A 21,531-nucleotide genomic window follows, 5' to 3' on the forward strand; every position below is an offset into this window, starting at 1 on the left:
TTTTATTACAAATATTTGCACTGTAAAAAAACAAAAACATGAAATATATGCAGAATGCGGGTAAAACAGAGCAGGAGACATATAATTCTTCCCCCAAGGAGTACAGTCACAAGTTTAATTGATGCATTATTTTTTTAACGAGCATCATCAGCAGGGAAGCATGTCCTCTGGAATGGTGGCCGAAGCATGAAAGGGCATACAAATGTTTATCATATCTGGCATGTAAATATCTTTCAACTCTGGCTACAAAAGTGCCATGAGAATGCCTGTTCTCACTTTCAGGTGACATTGTGAATAAGAAGCAAGTAGCAGTATCTCCTGTCAACGTAAACAAACTTGTTTGTCTTAGTGATTGGCAGAATAAGAAGTAGGACTGAGTGGACTTGTAGGCTCTAAAGTTTTAAACTGTTTTGTTTTTGAGTGCAATTATGTAACCAAAAAAAATCTGGATTTGTAAGTTACACTTTCATGATAAAGAGATTGCACTACAGTACTTGTATGAGGTGAATTGAAAAATACTATTTCTTTTTTTTATCATTTTTACAGTACAGATATTTGCAATCAAAAATAATAATATAAAGTGACCACTGTAAACTTTGTATTTTGTGTTGTAATTGAAATCAATACTGAAAATGTAGAAAAACATCCAAAATATTTAATAAATTTCAATTGGTATTCTATTGTTATAAGTGCGATTAATCATGATTAATTTTTTAGAATCTCCCACCGGGCATGGCTGGGATGCTGTGGGGCACCTGACGCTGCAGGAGGAAGCTGTGGACTTCTGCACATGTTTGGCATGGCTGAATGTGCACTCACCAGTTCTCTTCGTGACTTCCCCTTCTACGTCACGCCCTCTTTGTCCATTTTTTGCTGTCCATTCACCAGTTCTTCCACGCTGTGGTCCAAGTTCATCTTTCCCTCCCCATCATGTAGAATGGCTGCTTGTGCACTGACTGTGCGTTCACTATTGCCTTCCCTGTCCTTACAAATCTGCACAGACACAGGCTGGATTTTGCCGTTAGCATGCTCTTCACGGTAATCAAGAGCATGTCTTTCCTGCCATTGATATTAATGAGGACTTTACCATTAGGTAAAGCTGACTGCAGGAATTGGCCTCTACGTACGATATAGTTCCATATCCAGTTGATATGCTGTCCCGGGTCCCAGAGGTTTTCCTTCCATTGCAGCAAGAATCAGCTAAAAAGCTGTCTACACTAAGAAACCTTTAATATTAAGGGTTGGGTTTTTTTTGGTCAAGATAGGTCAAATCTGTTTACTTCATAACCCCTGACGATGTCATCTCCCATTTTTTTGATCCGTGCCTATTCTATTTTAAGAGTTAAAATAGCATGGATCGCTTACCTCTTTGTGGGAATCCTTATGTGCTTCCAGTGTTTTCATGATGGTTAGCTCCGCATAGTTTTTAAACCTTGCTGGCTGATTTCTTAAGATCTCCCGCAATACTCTTAAAGCCAGGGCTCTTATTGAATGCTTAACCAAAGAGAAATACCAGTTGGAAACAAAATAATTTAACTTCAAAATGATAACGTTGGCCATATTCTGCTGGCAGTTATACAAACATAAGTCACGAGTCACTCCACAAATTCCAGTGAAGTGACTAGGGATTAAAATCAATGCAACTGAGAGCAGAATTGGTTCAGAGCTCTCCCCACTGTACAAAGATTCATATAGACAAGTGCATTCTCACTGATGGAGAAAGAACCAGAACAAATATAACATTTGCTAAATCCAATATCTTACTCCAGCGAAATATAAATTAGTGCTGAAAAACAGTAAACCTGTATCATGGGGAGCTGATGATGAAGCTCAGATTATATTTGTTCTTACTTTCCTGTTTTACTGACTTCTGCAGATTTCACACTATCCATCTTCAAAGTGACAGTTCAAAACAGTGTTTCATATACAGATGCAATGAATCTACTTCGTGTTTTTGTGGCTTTTATGGAAATTACTTTCCTGGCTCTAAGCATTCAGCTAACACAGCCACAGCTCTGATTTATGCACTGACCATTTACAGCAAAAGATCATGATTAGTGGGAATACTAGAACAACCGCCTGAGTTATAGAACTGTTGTACCAAGTTTTTGGATTGCAGCCATTGCAAACAGTAACTATAATTTGAGCAGAGGACTAATTCCAAACTGAACCATTAAAGTACATCCTGATTCTTTGCTATTCACCTGTACGATTAACATGCTAACACAATTTAGTTGTCCTCAGCTTAGATCACCATATCTTCTGATAGATGTATGACAACAAGAGCTGACACTACAGACAGTGACGTGTAAATTAATAATTGTCAAAATGTAAACATCTACTCTGCTTCAGAATTATATTTTCATTTTGCAAATAGGGAACAGATTCAAAAAGACTTCAGATGTTTTCTTATTGAACACAACAAGCATACAGTGGTACTGAACCAGGATAAAAACACCCCCAATCCTGTGAACAAGTATATATCCAGAATTATTTGCAAATGTAATCAACGTCACTTAGATGATTATGGCACTAATTTGTGGGCATAATTAGGGACTGAAGTCATCTAAGTCAGTGGTCTCCAAACTTTTTGGATCGCGCACCCCCAGGGCCAGCTCTAGGGGAAAAAAAAAAAAAGAAGAGGAAGAAGAAGGGATGCCGCCGAAGATGGAGCGGAGGGAGCCGAGCTGCCAGCATGCCGCTGAAGAATTAAAGGTCCAGGAGCGCTCCTGCCGCCGTGCTGGCAGTGCTCCTTCTGCCGGGCACCCCCAGGGATGGTCTTACGCACCCCACTTTGGAGACCACTGATCTAAGTGACGAAAATTTGGGCCATAAATAGTCTTTCTTGTCAACTATCATCTATTAAAACTTTTGCAGTAGTTCTACATCTGTATTTCCTATTGTATGCCATTTTAGCCTGTTTAACGCCTAGGCCATTCTTCCCCATTAAAACACTGTTTTTATTATTATTATTATTTTTGGCGGCTACTGGCATAATACTCTGGGAATAGAAGTCAAGCATTTGAAGGCAACTCAAAATCCATCAGTGAGATGACTGAGCATGAAAGGATTGTCAATATCCTCTTCTAATGCAAAGAGACTGGGCAGACAGCACCACTGGCAAGAAGGTGATGGTGTATCAGATACAGATAGTACACTCTAAAGCTAATGCAATGGATATAACCGAACCAACATGGACAAACTGTCATCTAAGAATAAATGATGTACAAGAGAGTTAAATATAACACCAGAATCTTACATCTTTGTCTCCAAGTGTTTCTAGCAGCAAGAGCAAAATGGTTTTGAAATGTTCCTCCCAAACTCCCAGGTTATCTTCTCGCGTGATCTTCAGTAGCTCAAGCAGGGCTCCTTTCCGTTCTTCCACCCGTTCATTGTGGTTGGACAGTTCTTTCAGAAGATCAGCCACCAAATCGGAATGATCAATGGATACTTCTAGGACAAATGAAAACAGGTTAGTTTCACTGGGGAAAAAAAAGCAGCTGCCAGTGCTTTCAGGATTTATGACGGGGATGTGCCAAACCCAGGCCAGTCATACTGGACACATGGCAACCCCATATTTTAAGCAAAGCCCCAAAAGACTGGTTAGAAACAGACTCTAGTCAGGAACATGCAAATTCTAGGATCTCTTTAGGACTGTTCTAACTTATGCCTGGCTATTCAAGCACTTCAAACAAGTTGGATAGGGTGATAGCAAGTGAAGAGGGAATAGAGGGAATGAATGAAATGACTGCATCTCTTAGTTGCTCATTACCAGATGTTTGAAAATGAAGCATTACTTCTAGACAATATTATACACTTTCTGGTTTCCAATTAGAATCCATTGATACCCGTTTTCAATCTAAATGCTTTTCTAACAACCCTTTTTGTTTATGACCATATATACACACATAAAAACCCCACTCCCCATATTAGGAGTTCCTACACACACACAATAGAAAAAGTTCACACACAACAATTTAGGAGTTCAATTCTTCTCGCAATTAAGTCAACAGCAAAATTTGCATTAATTTTAATGGCCACAGGACCAGCACCAGAAGAGGTTATGAATAAAACAATACAGCTGAAACTGAATTGAAACAAATGACAATATTGCCTAATAAACTCATATGCAAGTTCTGTTACTCATGCAGTCACTGTGTATTCATTTGAACCCTTACCTGAGTAAAACATGATGTACATTTATATAAAGAAACCATTTGCAGGGTTGTGTCCCATGACAATTTAAACATGTAAATGTAAAATACAGAACAAAATGAACAGCTTGAGAATTTATAATACAATCAGATACCAACCATCCCGAAGCTGATCCATATCATCATCAAACACAGCCTCTTTTAAGGCAGTCTTGTCGTAGGTGTTGATTGTGTCCGAATAAGGGTAGGGGTTGTAATCTCGGGCTCGGGGCCCTGAAAAGGCGCGTGGAGGCTGAGTATTAAGTAGAGAGGTTTTGTTATCTAGAGCCATCCTTCCTCCTTCCATGACATCACTGCTTCCCCGTACATCACTGGCAGGTGCAGCTATTCCACCATCTCGAGACACCTGAACGGATCAGACAGAACAGAAATGGAATTTTAGATTATACTTTTAATCTCACCAGAGATGCAGCCTTTTAGATTTAATACCAACATCCACTAAAATAAAACCAAGCATCATAAATTTTGCATCTAATCTAATTTTCTGAAGATTAATTAAAATATTGATATTGTCTCTTTTCATGAATTATGTACCTATTATTGTCCCAAAAGATTTCATTGGTGAAAACTTGAGCACAAGTCAACAAATAAAAGGACACTAGGTACTCCTAAATTTGCACAAACTCCTGCAACTTGGCAAAACCCAGAAAGAGATCACTAAGCAGGCTCAGGTACACATATTCTTGAAAACAAAGTTGCAAAAGAAGCAAGTGAAACTGAAAAAATGAGGACTTGTATAGAGGTTAATGAGAGCCCAACTCTGAAAATTCTACGAGGTATGTCAGGAAACTGCAGCTCCCAGGGGCAATGGAGGGTTAGGTCTCCATTTTAGCACGATGAGCACAAGTTAATGCCAAACATTTGTTATGATGACTTAAAAAAAAAAAGTCTTCCAAAAGGCCAGAGAATATGTGGCTTTAAAATACACTTGAGTGACATTGTGCTAACCTAAATGTCTCTTTTTCCCAATAAGAAGCAGAAGTTTAACTTGCAGAAGCTTTTAAAACCATTAATGGCCCCAATTTTGCCCTCCTCAAGAAGCATGATGACTAACACCTTTTATCACAATTAGTTCCACTGACCTCCAGGAAACCACATGCAGTGTAAGGTACTATTCCGTGATTTGAACCGTAAGTTACTATGAAACCTTTATATGAATTAGCTACAAATTGGGGGGAAACAATTCATGCACTTTGAAGATTTGTATCTTACTTTTTCTGCTATAAGCTTTAATACATGTTCAATGTTCAGAAATCCTGAGGCGAGAAATCCAATATTAGCATTTATTTCTTACACAGTCCAAACTCCCGCTGAAGTCAAGATAAGTGAATTTCAAATGGAGTTTGACATGAGTAAGGGTCTATAGAATTTGGCCCCATGATTTTAGAACAAGACAATTATATGTGGAAATATACCCCTATGGCAAAGAAAACAAAGGAAACAATTCCAAATCATGACAAAGGAGCTTAAAATACAAGCCAGCAAACCAAAGGCTGATTTTGCAAACTCTGTTTTAGAATCTTATTAATAGCCTACTTACGTCACAGTCCTTCTTCCCATCACGCTTGATTGGTTCATTCAGATCCTCTTGACTACGGAAACTAAACTTTTCAATTGCCTCTGTGACTCCACGAAGAGAGCTGTAGATTTCATCGGAATTTAGGTTCTCTGTGTCATAATCCAGCATGCTATAGGTCAAATGCATATTGTAAGATGTCACATACCAAAGTAAGAATCAACTTTTGACCTTGAATAACATTATGACCAGCTCGAAACGGGATGAGTTGGAGTTCCATTTCTAACAGTGACTTGTAACAAAATGTGGACAGAACCTAGGCAGATTTTGGGCCTAATTTCCTTTTCACACAGATGTAAATAATGACCAGTTCCATTGAAGTCAATGGAGTTATAGTGGTGTAAACGAGAGGAGAATTAGGTGCACTGTTAGTTAATTCCACAGTAAGTGCACTAGTTTTCATAGTCAGAAACCTACCCCTCAAAATGGAATAAAGGCATTGTTAAGTTAAAAACAAACAAACAAACAAAAAACAATGAATATGAGAATTCAAAGATTTAATGCAGGTATAAATGAAACTTTTATTTTTGCTTTTAAATTTCATGTTAAATATGTCAAATATCTTCTATGTCAATGGATTCAAATGTGCAAGAGATGCTTAACTTGAGAGGGACAATTACATGGACTTGACTGACTTTATTTCATTTAAATTCTAACAATAATAAAAATGAACACACTTGCATGATGATCTGTTAGTGGAAATATTGCAGATGACACTGGGAAAATTGACTCTCTAACTCAAACTTGACTTTTGAATCCACCACAAGACCCCTAGGAATTCTTCACTCATGGTAAGGCATATATGAGTCTCTGGTCTTCCCTTAAGAGCTATCTGAAATGGCATCCTCTGGAGTCTCACGAGAAAAATGACTATTATACAAGGGCAAAAGCTATAAAAGGTGTAGGAAAAAAAACTGGAAAAGAAAGATAAGCTCCTGCCTGCTCCAAAAATAAAAAGAATAAGGAATTATCGGCAGGACTCTCTTCTGCCCAGGGAAGAGAAGCTGAGTTTGTAGCTATGTCTAAATCAGTGCCTACAAAGAGACCATCCAGTTTTTCTGGAGGAACCTAAGGGCTCAGAAAGCAAGGAACAAACAGACCAAAGGATTTAGGTACATGTGCATCATCAACTCTCTGGACAATAAATGGCAGATGTGGACACCCTGTATGCACAGGTGGGTTTCAGTTTGGAACTATTTGGAAGAAGACTTGATGGCTTAGAGGAAGGTGCCCAGAGTGAAATATCTGCATCATCCTATCACAAAACAAAGAAATTCCTCGCAGGGTGGAGGAATCAGGAAATGGGAAGCTTCTTTTGACTTGTGGACACACAGGCCATCTTTCTACAGAATAAGGTAGAACATTATCTAGAACCTCTCATTCCTTCTGGAAGAGATTCAAGATCTTCAGGAGGAGGATAAAATTTAGGTCTCTTGATTCCTTTGAGAGTAAAGAATATTAGAAATAGATACAATCCCTGGCTCTCTGTCAATATACTCACTCAAAAAAAACAGCACAAGCATGAGCACTAGTACAGAATGTACGTCGTATGTTTTGGCAAAGAAACCAAAGGACAACTCCCGAACTCTAAACAAACAATGTCTCTGAGGCAAGGTCTGGCTGGAAGGAAAAATGAAACCCTTTAACAGGCTGGGAGCTGGGAACAAAAGCTGCTTATGAACCTTGAGGAATTATAAAATTGCAGACCTTTCAGGCTAGCAAAGGATGGATAATGCTTTAAATTGCTCTAAAATGCAACGTATGACTGCACCATGTACAAATGGAAACCGGAGGCCTTTTTGGGTTCCTGATGGACATCAGACGGGAGTCAGACAAGTCTGAGTTGATATCAACTTTAAAACATTATGTTGAGCTCACTCAGTCACCTTTCCATCAAAGATAGCAAGAGTTTTGCAAATGGTTAAATGAGTAGCAAATCACTCCATGAGGTAAGTGCATCTCAGCGTTACTATACCTATTTTACAAACAGCTAAACAGACACCGAGTGGTTAAGTGATTTGCCCAAGGTCACACAATAAAAAACAAGCAGAATCAAGAACCGATCTCCAGGAATCCTGACTCCCCAGGCTTCTGCTATAATTATTACTCCTTCCCTTAAAGAACAATACTCGTCTGACAAATACTAAAGGCCAAATTTTGCCATTACATATGCATATACTCAACATGTACATGAAGGTAGAATTTATACCTAAAACGATAAAAATTTATATTGCAGTGAACCAACTCCCAAAGAATTGATCAAAGTAAAGAATTTGTGATGCCAAAGCAATAAAGCAAGATCTGAACAAAGAGGAACATTTCTGTGTGAGGGACAGTGGTTGGGAGTGTTCCTTATGGCACAAATTTAAAATTTTATGTAATTTAAAGACTACAGTGGCTTATAAATTCACATGCCATCTGCCTATTTTCATACCTCAACAGTGAATCTGTGAAAGAGATCGCATAATGGGAGAGCACAGTTTTGCATTTTAAATGAAAGAATACTCTATATGTGAACAAACACATCTATCAATTTGCCAGTACGTGTTTGTTTACTATATAGGTAATATGATGGAAACACAAATAAATGTAAGATGGATCTACATATACCTTCCAAAAAACAGACTGTCAACCACAACAGAAAAAATAATGACCCATGCAGAAAACTGGAAGAGTTACAGGATGAACAAGAAGGAATGAGTAGAGATAAGCAGCTTTTAGGGATGTCACAACATTATTTTCCGTCTGCCATGGTATCAAACACAATATGGCAATTTACCAATCTTGCTTCCTTTTCTGGTGTTTGAAATGTATTTTATTTTCTTAAAACAGTGTTTTTTAATTGGTGACACAATTAGCTAGGTAATCAACAGTTTAGCATCCTTAAGCAGCACCCCGTAATTCTACCTGCTTGCAGTTCCTCCTTTCACTTTCAAGCTTATGGCTGGTGTATACCTCAATGTTATCAGCTTATTGTCACAATAGGCATATCTTAGTGTTTGATAATCAGAGGTGGAATGATAAAAGAACCCTTCAGTACTAGGCTAGACAAGAAGGACCAGATCGAAAGCCCACTTACACCAATCGGTTGATTTTTATGTTACTGGATCAGGCACTAAATCAGAATCATATTGATCTTACTGATACTGATCTCTATATATTTAAGTAGATTCTAAAGAAAAAACAATTCTATTTTGCTCATTAACTTCAAATACCTGTCTTTGAGAATGTCCTAGATTTGCAGATTTTAAGTCCAGTAGGGACCATTATTATCATCTAGTCTGATTTCCTGCACAACACAGGCCATGGAATTCCACCTGAAAGCTCAGTAACTTGGCCCACATCTTTTGAAAATGTTTAGTTTTTTGACTATCTTTAGCTTAGCCAACATTGCATAAAATGTGCACTAAAGGAAAGTAAATTCCTAATATAGCTCTGACACCATTGTTTAATATTTTCCAGTTTGGAACTTCTTCCTTACAGGAAAAAATACACAGTTCACTCTAAGGCAATATTTCCACTAAAGTCAGGAGTAAGCACAGTCAATGGGAGTTTTGCCTGGGGAAAGGCTTCAGGATTTGAACCTATGTTCCTGAATAAACTCAGCAATCTAAATTAGAAATGTACCTGAAGAGCAACATTTGGATCCAAATTTTCCTGAAAATTTGGATCTGTAGTTCTGGTTCAGCCCACTCTATAGGTAGAGGCCAGAAAGGGTCAAAACGGGCAAATGCTGATCCTAAGCAGTGGTAAACAGTTGCTGAAAACCTCCTGGGACAATGACATTCAATAATAAATTATTTTTTCATGACATTAGACAGCCACATGGGAAACTCTATGATCCTAGTTGGCCGGCAAGTACTGCAACATCGTATGTGCATGCTTCATCTTCACAGTGCTTTACAGACATTAATTCCTCACAACAGCCCTGTGAGATCCCAGCTTGCATTTGCAAGTGCCTATTTGTGTGCATCCATGCATATTTCACATGGGTAATTTACGTGCCTCCGTTTGAAGACCTAGCCCAGAATGTCACGAGACTGCGTACCATGTAATATAATCAGAACAGCCGAAACTGGAGAATTACTGAGTTCTGCATTGGAATTCAAACTGTATGAAACACAACAGGAGAAAGACTTCCCAGAAGATTCGATCTGAGACTTTTTTTCAATGCTGTGCTTTCCCGTGTAAGGAATGAATGACAGAAATGCCACCTGCAGTCTCTGTAAGTTAATACTCTATGATCTCCAACAGACGAGAAAACAGCTAGTTCCATTCACACAGAGCTTCACAGACCACCAAGAGCCCGGGGTTTATTCTCCTTTGGATGAAAATCTCTGGAAACATCCTGTCCCATTTTGAGAAAATTCCATCATTTGAAAGGTAAATAATATTGTGACACCTCAGACAAGTTGGTTTAACAGGTAGCTTGTTACCTGGGCGAGTAAGAGCGTCTGAAAGTCTTGTGGGAAGGAGCAGTGGGGATGGAGTTAGGCTGAGAAAGGGGAGGGGGGTGCTTCGACAGCCCATCTGCACTCCAACCCCAGAAACGACTGCAGTGATCAGACAAGGGGGCAGGGGGAAGAGAGAAAACAGGAAAAAAGGGAGAAAAAAAGAAACTATAATCTGAGTGGTTTAGTGTTCTCATGCTTCCTGAGAAAGAAAGAAAGAAAGAAAGAAAGAAAGAAAGAAAGAAAGAAAGAAAGAAAGAAAGAAAGAAAGAAAGAAAGAAAGAAAGAAAGAAAGAAAGAAAGAAAGAAAGAAAGAAAAAGAAGTTTAACAGAAACAAAATGAGACAAGAATACTCCATCGGTCTCCTTCAGGTCATTGCTTTGGCCTTTAGTGTTGGTTTAGATGTTTATTGTTATTATTATTAATATAATTTAAACAGGCCAGCCCCTGCCTCTTTTATTTAATATATTTCAGACAATGGATGTAGCTTTTAAACACAATTCCTGAAATACTGTAAGTGAACTATGCTCTGTACATGTGCCTGGATTCAACCTTTGAGCAGATGTTTTTATACAATGGAATTTACCTGGAAAAGAGCAAGGGGAAGGAAGCCTGTTAAAGGGGTTTCAGAGTAACAGCCATGTTACTCTGTATTCGCAAAAAGAAAAGGAGTACTTGTGGCACCTTAGAGACTAACCAATTTATTTGTGTATGCATCCGATGAAGTGAGCTGTAGCTCACGAAAGCTTATGCTCAAATAAATTGGTTAGTCTCTAAGGTGCCACAAGTACTCCTTTTCTTTTTGTTAAAGGGGTTTGATTCTAATCAGATATCCACAGGTGTACTGTGTGGCTTGTAATATCTGGTTCTGTGTGCATGCACACAGCTGCATATAGTGAAATCCTGCAGTCTATACAGGCAAAATTCCCATTGACATCAGTGGGTGTTTAGTTTAAGAACTTCGGGACTTGGTCCTATGACAGTTCTTGAGCTACCCTACTTGTTTTATAATCAAGCAAAAGTGGACACAACTTCTGGGTCACAGGCTCAAACTGAACCCAGCTCAGCAATAAATGAAAAGCATTTCTTGACGGTTCTTGGTGTGGCATATACCACGAGTTTGTGGTCGCAATCCAGATACCAGAGGAAAATACTGAAAAGAATAATCACAATTGTCATCATTCTTGACAACCTCAGCAGATATATATATAGGACTGAATCAGCCATGGAGACTCAACTGTCCTCTCACTCATACAGAGATCCCTCCAGGCCATAGTTGAGGTGAAACTGCAAAATTGCATGGGGAAAGCGCCTGATAAATCAGAGAGCTTTCTAGTTTGAAGGGTCAATCCAGCAGTCAGGATGATGGTACCGTTAAAGTAGCCTATTGAAGGAAGGGTAACCTTCTGGTTAGAATCTACTATTCTCTCTTCTTGTGGGTAAACCAGCTCTAGGGTGACTGTGGTCCCAGAAATAGGAAGACCAGAACAATGAGCTGCTAGGCATGGGAGAAACAGGAAATGAGTTTCTGAGACACTCCCTTTATACAGAGATTATCTTTGACACTCTGACTCATCACTGCAGGCTTGAATTTCCTCCTGGGGTAGGTAAGCCCGCCCTGTAGCCGGTGTTCCAGAACCTGTGCAGGTCAGATAGGGTACATCTACACATCAAAGAAAAACCCGCGGCTGGCCCATGCCAGTCAACTCAGGCTCACGGACTGAGGCTGTGGGGCTATTCATCGTGCAGACTTCCAGGCTCGGGCTGGAACCTGGGCTCTAGGACGCTGTGGGGTGGGAAGAAGAAAAGGAGTACTTGTGGCACCTTAGAGACTAACCAATTTATTTGAGCATGAGCTTTCGTGAGCTACAGCTCACAGGGCTCCAGCTCCAGCCTGGAAGTCTATACAGCAATGAAACAGCCCCGCAGCCTGCGGCCCGCGAGCCCAAGCGGACTGGCACAGGCCAGCCATGAATTTTTCTTTGCTGTGTAGACATATCTTCTGTCACTCTCCTTTCTACTGGGCCAATCCCTGGCTTAGACACTGAGTTTTAATTCAAATCATTCTGCATGTTTCTTTTGTGATATGTCTGCATAACGGCCATACAATGGTAAGATAAGAGCAACAGGTTTATTTTTATTTTATTTTTTTAAAACAACCCACTTTCAACTGGACACTGATTAAACTAGAGCCAATATTCAATGAGCATGTCAAATGCCTGAGAGCAGGAACAAATTGCTTGGGTCAAGGCAGAATGAGTAATTAGAAGCACTAACTTGCATCTTTGACATACAGGTCTCTGATTTTGTAGTATCCCCTTTAAACCACCCCTTCTCCAAATTTGCTAAAAAACCTATTCCTGGCAAGCAGGTTGGATTGTCTGCCTCTCTGTCTATCAGTTTATTCTCATCTTACATGTGTTTCCAGATTACTGTTCTTGAGCTGTTGGGAGTATTCAGTGTGCCACTTTGTTTCTATTAAGTTTGAGTTCATTGTATCTAAAAAGGTCACATTCATGTATAAATAAGTGAAAGATGCTACAAGACTGGAAACAGATACAAGTCAGAAATCTTTCTAGTGCACAAAACAGCAGTGCCATTCGAAAACCCATTTGAAGAGCAGTGTCAGGACATTCATTCATTAGCCAGGAATCAAGCAACAGGTGTTACAGAAATGCAGTAGCTTGCAAGAATGTTGCTTTACCAAAAAAAAAAAATTACGACCATAAAATTCCATATCTCGAATCTCACCTACCTGTAAGACGCATTGCTGGATAATACAAGCTCATTCTTACTGTATAACTTCGGTTACTCTGTTAAGATCATTTCAATTCTTCCCCTCACCTAACGCTGAAGTTGTGAAAACGTCTTTTTGCAAAGGAAACACACTGAGGCTTAGTCTATATTACAAACTTATGTCAATATAACTACATTGCTCAGGGTGAAGAAAATCCACATGCCTGAGCGATGCAGTTATACTGACCAAACTCCTGGTGTAGGCAGCACTAGTCAATGGTAGGGCTTCTCTCATTGACATAGCTACTGCCTCTTGGGGAGGTGGATACCCACGCTGACAGGAGAAGTTCTCCTGTAGGCGCAGGTAGCATCTTCACTAAGCACTACAGGTAGCGCTGTATAGGTAGACAAGCCCTACATTTCTTGTATTTCCAAATTCTCACAATTTTACAGTAGGACAGACATCGAAATCCACTGTAACTAAATACAATTCCCTTTCATTTTGATTTTTTTGTTGTTGAATTATTTCCTGTGCAGATTATTTTTCTAGGGTGGAATTTGGTATTTTCATACTGTAAGTATTCTAAATACGATACTGCATTTAATCAACACTTAACATTGTAAACAAATCAACTTGAGCACATGCTATACAAATGGTGGGCTAAATTCTCCCATCATTTATACTCATGCACCCCGACTTAACTTTATGGGCTTTTGGGTTGCAAGTTGGGACAGAATTTGACCCATTCATTTAATCTTATTCCCTCAACATAATTAAGGAACTCCACAGGCAAATTTAAAATCAGCATGCAACATCTTGGCTGATAAAAGATCATTTCCAAATTGGAGTGGTACTCTCTATACTGGGTAATTAGAGCCCCAATACTCCTTTTTATTACAGTACATTATTTATTAAATCTCAAAAGCCATTCCTCATTCAATACAATGGCAAACCATTCATTTCAGGGTCACATTTGATTCACTCAGGAGTTGTTCTTTCTTCATGTTCATACATGTGCTTTCTCTCTAGTTTCCACATTTTGATTGTTTCTTACATTACTCAAAAATATTTTTTTAAACTAAAAACCATAGAAAGCAAGAAAAAAAAATCCCCAAACTGATACAAATAGGAAAGCAGCTCACTAATGCAGTAGATATTCTCTAGAGAATCTGAAGCAGAACTGGCTGGATTTAATGAAATCAAGAGCAAAAGCCAGAAGCATTTTGTAAGCAAAGTATCTTCCAAACAGAAAGGGGTATTTGCACACTCAGTTTTGCCTGGTTCAAAATGTTAGCTGTTGGTATCAGCAAAATTTAGCGCAGTCATAATTTTACAGCTCAATCCAAATGGCCTGAACGTGAAGAGAATCACAGAATTTAATTGCGAAGGCAACAATATGAGAAATGGCAAAAGCCAGTAATTTCATGCAAGAACAAGGGCTTGCACACTGTATCCATATATAGGGCCATTGGTTTCAGTGGAGCCAAGCAGAGTCAGCTGAGGACCTGGACCACAGAACATAAGCATTAGGGGCAAGATCTCCAGATCGGGGCATAGCAGTTGTGCTCACTGAAACCTAAGTGCCTCCATAGGAACCACATGGTATCAAGTATCAAGGGGTAGCCATGTTAGTCTGTATCCACAAAAATAACAAGGAGTCCGGTGGCACCTTAAAGACTAACAGATTTATTTGGGCATAAGCTTTTGTGGGTAAAAAAACCACTTCAGATGCATCTCCTTGTTGTTTTCAAAGGAACCACAGTTATCCAATTGGCATATGTAAATGGGATTGCTAGCCCCTTGGATGTACATATGCCTAGAAATCTACATTTTCAGGTCAAATCCAAATGTAATTTTCAAAATCAAAGCAGCTGGTAGGAATTGAGGCTAATATTTCAAGTAGTTGCACTTAAGCTGCGAATGCGAAATATGCAGCGATGCAGACACACGCAGGTGAATGGAACAGCGGGTGAAGCAATGGCAAACTGCATATGTAACTGAGGTGCAATCCTTTGAAAACGTAAACCTTACCCTTTAGAGACAAACAGGTTTTTAAACTACAGGGATGTGTGGGAATAGTGGAAATCCTTCTCTTTGAATATTTTCTACCCAAATGGCTAAAACTTTTTTATTGAAAAACTTTGCCAAATTTCAAATCAAAGGACAGTTTTAATCTTCTAAAATTTAGAGGTTATATCAGAGACACAATGATAACTATACCAGTGCCATTCATGCTGGTATAATGAGTCATAATCACTTTCCATAATCTGTTAGCACTTTTTCCAAAACTTTTTTTTTTAAATAAGTAGCAAATGTACCCTTCCAGCTACAGCTAAAATCACTCTTGTTCTACAGATTTTAAAATGGCTTCTAAGGCAGTTCCTTTTTCCAATTCTCATTTAAATGTTGGTCTTGGATAGCTAAATAAAATGAGGAAATTAAGCACGATTATTTTAAAATGAATCAAAGTTCTTACTCCGTGTTTCCAGGATCTATATGAAAATTTGAAGGAATTACTGTTCCAAAGGAAAAGGTCTCCAGAATTCTACATAGTGACAGGAACTGCTTCCTGATACAGAAGTGTGTCTTCCAAAATCATATGTGCTTTCTAGCTGTACCTAGAGAACATGGTAGATGAAAAAATGTCTACAGATACTGAACTTGAAACCCAGGGAAATGGACATTTTGAGGCACTGGAAATAGTGTAGCACCATTTCTATAAAATCATATAAGAGGATCTGAAATTAGGAGAGGTAACAAGGCAAGTACCAACAGATGCAAACAAAAAGACAAACTAAATGGCAATAAATGAAGTGGTGAATATCGGCTGTTTTATAAAGACCAAAAACAAGAGAGACATATCAAAATGTCATGGATTTAAAACTAGCTGCTGCATGCAAGTACTACCAATGACTTTGCATTTTGAACCATATAGACACAGAGATCTTTGCCTATAATTTCCCATGCCAGCCATTCAAAATCTTAACATCCCAGCAAGGAGAAGAGGAAGCACTGCTATTGGGATCGTCTGTCTGAAGTGAAATCCTAGTACTTTTATTAGTGAAAATTCCCTGTTAAAAAACACTTCCCATCCTTAACCCCACGGTTGATGATTCAATCTAGTCCTGCAAGCTCTAAGGCTGGCTTTGTAGGGAAGAAGATTTAGGGATGTGAAAATGTGTTTGGATACTCTGAAACTTTTGGCCTTCGGAGTATGCATTTTCTCGAGACGTTGCTTGGATCTGGATCGCAAAACTAGCCTGGTACCTGTAAGATTAACTCGTCACATGACTCCTGTCATAAGGGGACTCAGCAACAGAAGGACTTCTTGTGACAACACTTATGGGAACCAAAAACGTGCCCAGCCTAGCATCAGGATGTGTGAAGCAAAAAAATGGAGAATTACAACACACCATTCTGTTTGAATCTATATCTCCTCTGCTCTAATATCCTTCTGGGATCTGGTAGCAAAAACCCTGGAGCATGCTATAGGATAAGGCCAGTTGTGGTTATATCTCCATGGAGACACTTAATAGCACAGCAACAGGTTACAATGGCTTTGACTTCAGTACATTATGAATTAACACTGTTCCCCTCTTGCACTTTTCAAGTTTTTATACACAGAGCCTAGCAGCAACATTCATGGTCTTCCATGGCTGAGCACCCTCCTTCAAACCCCCTCCCCATCTTGCCTCCTTCTCAACTGCCTGACTCCATCAGCACAATACTGGACTTCCAGAATTCAGTCTTTCTTAATGGAATCACATCCTTCTAGACAACGTACCATATAGCCAGGCATACTGTTCAAGCAGCAAGCGCTGTCCTAGTAGAGATGGGTTCAAACCAAAATCCTGAACCTAAACACACCAACTCTTTGAGGGTGTTTGAAAACCAAACTAGGACCCAGATTCAAATAGTGCGGTTTGAACCTATCTCTAGCTATTAGACTGAACTTTGAACACAGATGTGTGATTCTGTGGAGGGGATGGTTGTGAAGGAAAATGCACCGTTTTAAGTACATATTAAGACTTATGTTCCAGTTCCACTATCACATACATAAAAGTCAAATACTCACCATGTATTATTATGCTTTGTGTATGCATTTGTCAAACTCTGTTGAATTAAACAAATCTACCATATAATATTCTTGGTTTTAATCATCTTATTTGAAGAGTCACATTTTAGAGACGCACATGTAATACTGAAACTCTTGAAGACGCTGTAAGTACTTTAATTAAACTGCTGCATTACCTTGGAGACAGTCCACCATGGGAACAGTTGGTAGGGGAAGTTAAGGGGCTGGTCCTGCTGCTAGAATGCCGTGAAGGTGTCCGACCAATAGTATTGCTAGGAGAACCCTAATACAGAAGCAGGAAAAAGAGGATTAGGGAAATGTTAGTATACACAACAGATGGAGACAAAAATAAAATGGGCCCAAATTCTGCTTTCATTTACACTAAGCAAACTTGATGGGTGAAAATCAGGACACGATTAGTCCCATTCCGATTTTAGTTTGTGCTATTACGCTCTGTGTTATCTACAATAAAGGATTTCAATAAGATTAAGTGATGGTGTAAACAAAAGCAGAGTCATTTACACCATTGCAACATGCGTAAAAAATGTTTCCATTCTGATTGGGTAGCATTATACACACAAGGTGCAAGGCACTAGAGAACACCACCAAGAGCACAGAGGTGTGCAGCGCCTTTTCCCTGTGGGTCTGATCCTGCAGTTCTTGCTCAGGCAAGACTCCCACTGCACGTAATAGATGTGCAAAGACTGCAGGACTTGACGCTATCTGAATTACACAGGATTTCCGTACAAATAAGTTGTTACAGTCAAGAGGAATTGCAGCAGAAACTATTCTGATAAATGCTGAACTGAGGAAAAAAAAGAATTTTGAGATTTACCAAAAAATTCCCTCCTTTTTCTTTCAACAGAATAAAACTATTTAAAGGCTTCATGTAGAATCAAAGTAGTGGAGCACGGTTAGAGATGGAAAAACCTACTGGATCAAAGTTCTAGTTCCCTGATGGAGAACGTAAGATATTAAACGGATTTCAATGGCAGTGCTGAGCACAGAGAGTTTGCAGGATCAGGCCCTTGATCTTAGCTAAAAGCTCAAGATAAATACTTCCAGTGGGATTTTCAAAAGCAGCTCAGTAACTTAGGAGCACAAGTCCCGTTGACTTTCATATGCTCCTAAGTCACTTAGTCTCTGCGCTGGCTGCACATAGATCAAACCTGAACAGAGCTGGCAGAGTTGTTTTACTGGTCACTTCAACAAAATGTCAAACAGACATTTCATTTCCAAGAGAAAGTGAACTTCATTAAATCTATTGTGGCATTATGCTACTAGTAGGACTACAGGCATGTTACTGAACATCTGAAACAGCTGTTCCTCAGTGAATTGTCGTCTTCTGCAACTCTCCTCTTTTCTATGGACATTAGCTGCATAAGCATCTCACCACACTAGTGTTACTGGAGTTCTTGAGGTGGTTGTGTAGGAGCTTGGTAGCACCATCTTGGAATGTTTTTGGCAAGGCACCAAGTAACATGGTAAACTCAGGAGTGTTCAGTTCAAACAGTGAAATCAGGACTATTTGTGCTGCCTAGAAAGAAGACAAAAAGGTAAAAGCATCCATCAGTTTATCTCTTCTAAGAGTTAGAATAGTTTGCATTCTAGAAAGGATCCTTGCAGTAAATGTTACAGATTTTTCATTTAAACAGAAAATTACCATATGAGACAGACACATTTCTAACACACAGCAAGGAAGCACTGTTGAAACTAATCCTTTAGCAGTTAACGCTTACAATGTATTTTTACATGGACACTATTTATTTTTGAGGCTTACAGAGCTGCTCATAGTTACAGTAATAAAGCCTTACAGTTCCTTCCTGCCCTGCAGCGTGTTTCCATTGACCACCACCAAGTTGCTGCTAGAAACAAAAGAAACCAAAAACAAAACAGAGACTTCTTTCAAAAGAGAGTAATTGTAAGACTCCAAGACTGTAGCTTCTTACATTAGTGTGAAAGGGACTAATGCTCTCTCCACCCAAGGGATCCACAAATCTGATGCATCAGATAGAGAACCCCTGCTTTGTCCTTCACATATTAACCTTAACTCCTGATGCCCTGTATTGCAGCTACCAGCCTTAAGAGCAAGGATGACCAGCCAGGGCCCCTTCAAAGCCTAACAATGACAGAGAGAGAGAGGAATCCTCTTCCCCCTATTGGGTGTAGCATGCTGCATCTGCAGCTCCCTCACAGTCAACAGGTGAAATTCTGGCCCCATTGAAGCCAATGGGAATTTTGCCATTAGCTTCAATGGGGCCAGGGTTTCACCCCATGTGCCTAAGAAGTCTAGAAGAATAATTTCCAAGAGAAAGTGAACTTCATTAAATCCAGGTGGAAATGGAGAAGGCTGGGCAGAAATGGCTTTTAATGGGAATGTGTACAGTGTAAATAATTGCTAACAACCCGCAGAAGAACTGCACGGGCAAATTACACAGTCACATGATTCTCACTGATATGGCCTAGGACTGTACAACCAGCACAAAATGCTCCAATTCTTCTTTCTCTTCCCTTGCTCGCTTTAGGGAAGTGTGAAGTGGTCTTAAAATTACTGATTCAGAACCGCAGCAGCAAACAACGAAAAAGAAGCTGCAGTAATGAAAGACCTCTAAAAAGAGCTCAGCGGCAGCAGGACGTTCTCCAGCCTGTTATTAGCTGTACGCGACTAACCTCCAAAGTATTTATCTGGATAAAGGGCAGTAGTTTAGGCGCACAAGCCAGATTACATGTGCTTTGATGCACAAAACTGCACACAGACTCCGCAATCGCAGACATTTGGTTTAGAAGCTTTCTGGAATCTCCTTAGACTTCCTAAAAATGAAGAACATCTTTAAAGGAGTTTAAACAAACTAACTCATGTATTCCATTACTTTGATGGTAACTGCACTTTCCATTGCTTCAGCTGATTCAAAACAGAGGACATCATTTTTAGGAAATTAAGTATTTTAAAAGTTGCAATAATTAAGTGTATTCAGTTTCTTATGAAGTGGAATCCATTGGTAGAAAAGGAACGTGGGTACACAAAAACCCTTCCTTAGCTAAACAGAATGAAAATACTCCACTGTTTCAGGGTGAAAACTATCATTCTAATTTTACTTACCACTCCATTCATTACTCTTAGAACTTAATAAGGCCCTGCATTAAAAGAAGCACTTTTCATCTGTAGATCTCAAAATGATCTTTAAAGGTGGGGAAGCAGCAGCATCTCCATTTGACAGATGAAGAAACTGTGGCACGGAGAGTTGAACGGACTTTCCCAGGATTGCACAGCAAGTCTCCGGCAAAGCCAATGAACAAAGGTCTCCAGCTTTCAGTTCCATGTGCTAAGTAAAGAGCATGCTGGCTCCTGAAAAAATTCCCATTCACTTCAACAGAAGCATGGCCTGCAGTTAATTACTTGAAACTAAGAGTCCCAGGGTATGGAAGGAGGGGGGAAATTATTTTCCCTTCGTACTTTCCTCTCTGAAAATCCTAACTCCAGACTCTTCCTCCTCTAACTTTCAATCAACTGTGCCAGGGAGTCTCCTTATCCTGTACCCAGTGGGGGACACATTTTGTTGTCTGTCCTGGTACTTGGACCTTTAATTTTCATCAACATATTTTCTGAAATGAAAACATTACTGCAAACAAAAGACCCCAAAACAGAATAGACAGCACACTGAATTGAATGAAATGATAATCATGAGAAAATACACATCCATTCATGAAATCATGCATACCCCCGGATTATTAATTTGGTGGTTAGGAAATCTACACGCAGTCACTAGTGCAACTTGACAAGCAAACCTTACCTTCAGTGAGACTTGAAAAAAAGAGGGGACTCGAGCAACGTTCGCAAGATAAGAACCTTTTTAAAAATAATTTGAAGTGGATTTTCAATGCCTTATCCTGCAGTCCTAACTCGGGCAAAGCACCAGCTGAAATTAATGGGTGTTTTGCCTGAGTTAGGGCCACAAGACCAAATCTATCAACATTGTCTCTCAATGTCTGTTAAGCTACACTTGGAATGTGCTGCTCTGTGGACTTCTCTCATCACATACCTCTTTCCATGGTAAGTTTATTTCCTACATAAATTGGGCCTGCTCCTGCCATCATTCAGTGCCTGGAACATCCACAGACGTCAATGGGAATTTCAGGAGGTAAGCAGGAAGCTACTCAAAGGCTGGGTCCAAATTTAGGGCCAGACTGTGCCTGGACCTTGGACAGGTGCACAAGGCATGGGAAGGATGCAAGAAGCCTTCCCATCCCTTATATCCCTAGTGCACGGGCTAGGCACAACAGCAGTCCTTGAGCTCTCCTGTGTACAGAGAATGCTCTCTCATAATGCCCCAGGGGCAGGAAGAAGTTGAAGCCATAGCAGAAGGGAGTGCAAACTTCTATGTGTGATGCGACAGGCACCTTCCCCTTGTTCTCTACAATGCTCCAAGATGCATCATGCTTCTCTGAGGCACAATCTCTATTAGAGCTCCACCAGGGG

At 39.6% G+C, this 21,531-nt stretch overlaps 1 protein-coding gene across 1 annotated transcript in view; it reads right to left on the reverse strand.

The window, feature by feature from the left end:
* CLASP1 (cytoplasmic linker associated protein 1) overlaps nucleotides 1-21,531 on the reverse strand; it is a 267,087-nt gene that overhangs the window by 18,187 nt on the left and 227,369 nt on the right. The window contains exons 32-37 of the mRNA XM_073305074.1: nucleotides 18,448-18,591; nucleotides 17,231-17,337; nucleotides 5,755-5,902; nucleotides 4,314-4,560; nucleotides 3,260-3,453; nucleotides 1,366-1,494 (exon numbers count right to left, since the gene is read on the reverse strand). Of these exons, the coding sequence (XP_073161175.1) occupies nucleotides 1,366-1,494; nucleotides 3,260-3,453; nucleotides 4,314-4,560; nucleotides 5,755-5,902; nucleotides 17,231-17,337; nucleotides 18,448-18,591 (969 nt within the window). The remainder of the gene's footprint in view (nucleotides 1-1,365; nucleotides 1,495-3,259; nucleotides 3,454-4,313; nucleotides 4,561-5,754; nucleotides 5,903-17,230; nucleotides 17,338-18,447; nucleotides 18,592-21,531) is intronic.

The sequence above is a fragment of the Lepidochelys kempii genome, chromosome 11 (genome assembly GCF_965140265.1).
Source record: "Lepidochelys kempii isolate rLepKem1 chromosome 11, rLepKem1.hap2, whole genome shotgun sequence".
Classification (NCBI taxonomy): Eukaryota; Metazoa; Chordata; order Testudines; family Cheloniidae; genus Lepidochelys; species Lepidochelys kempii.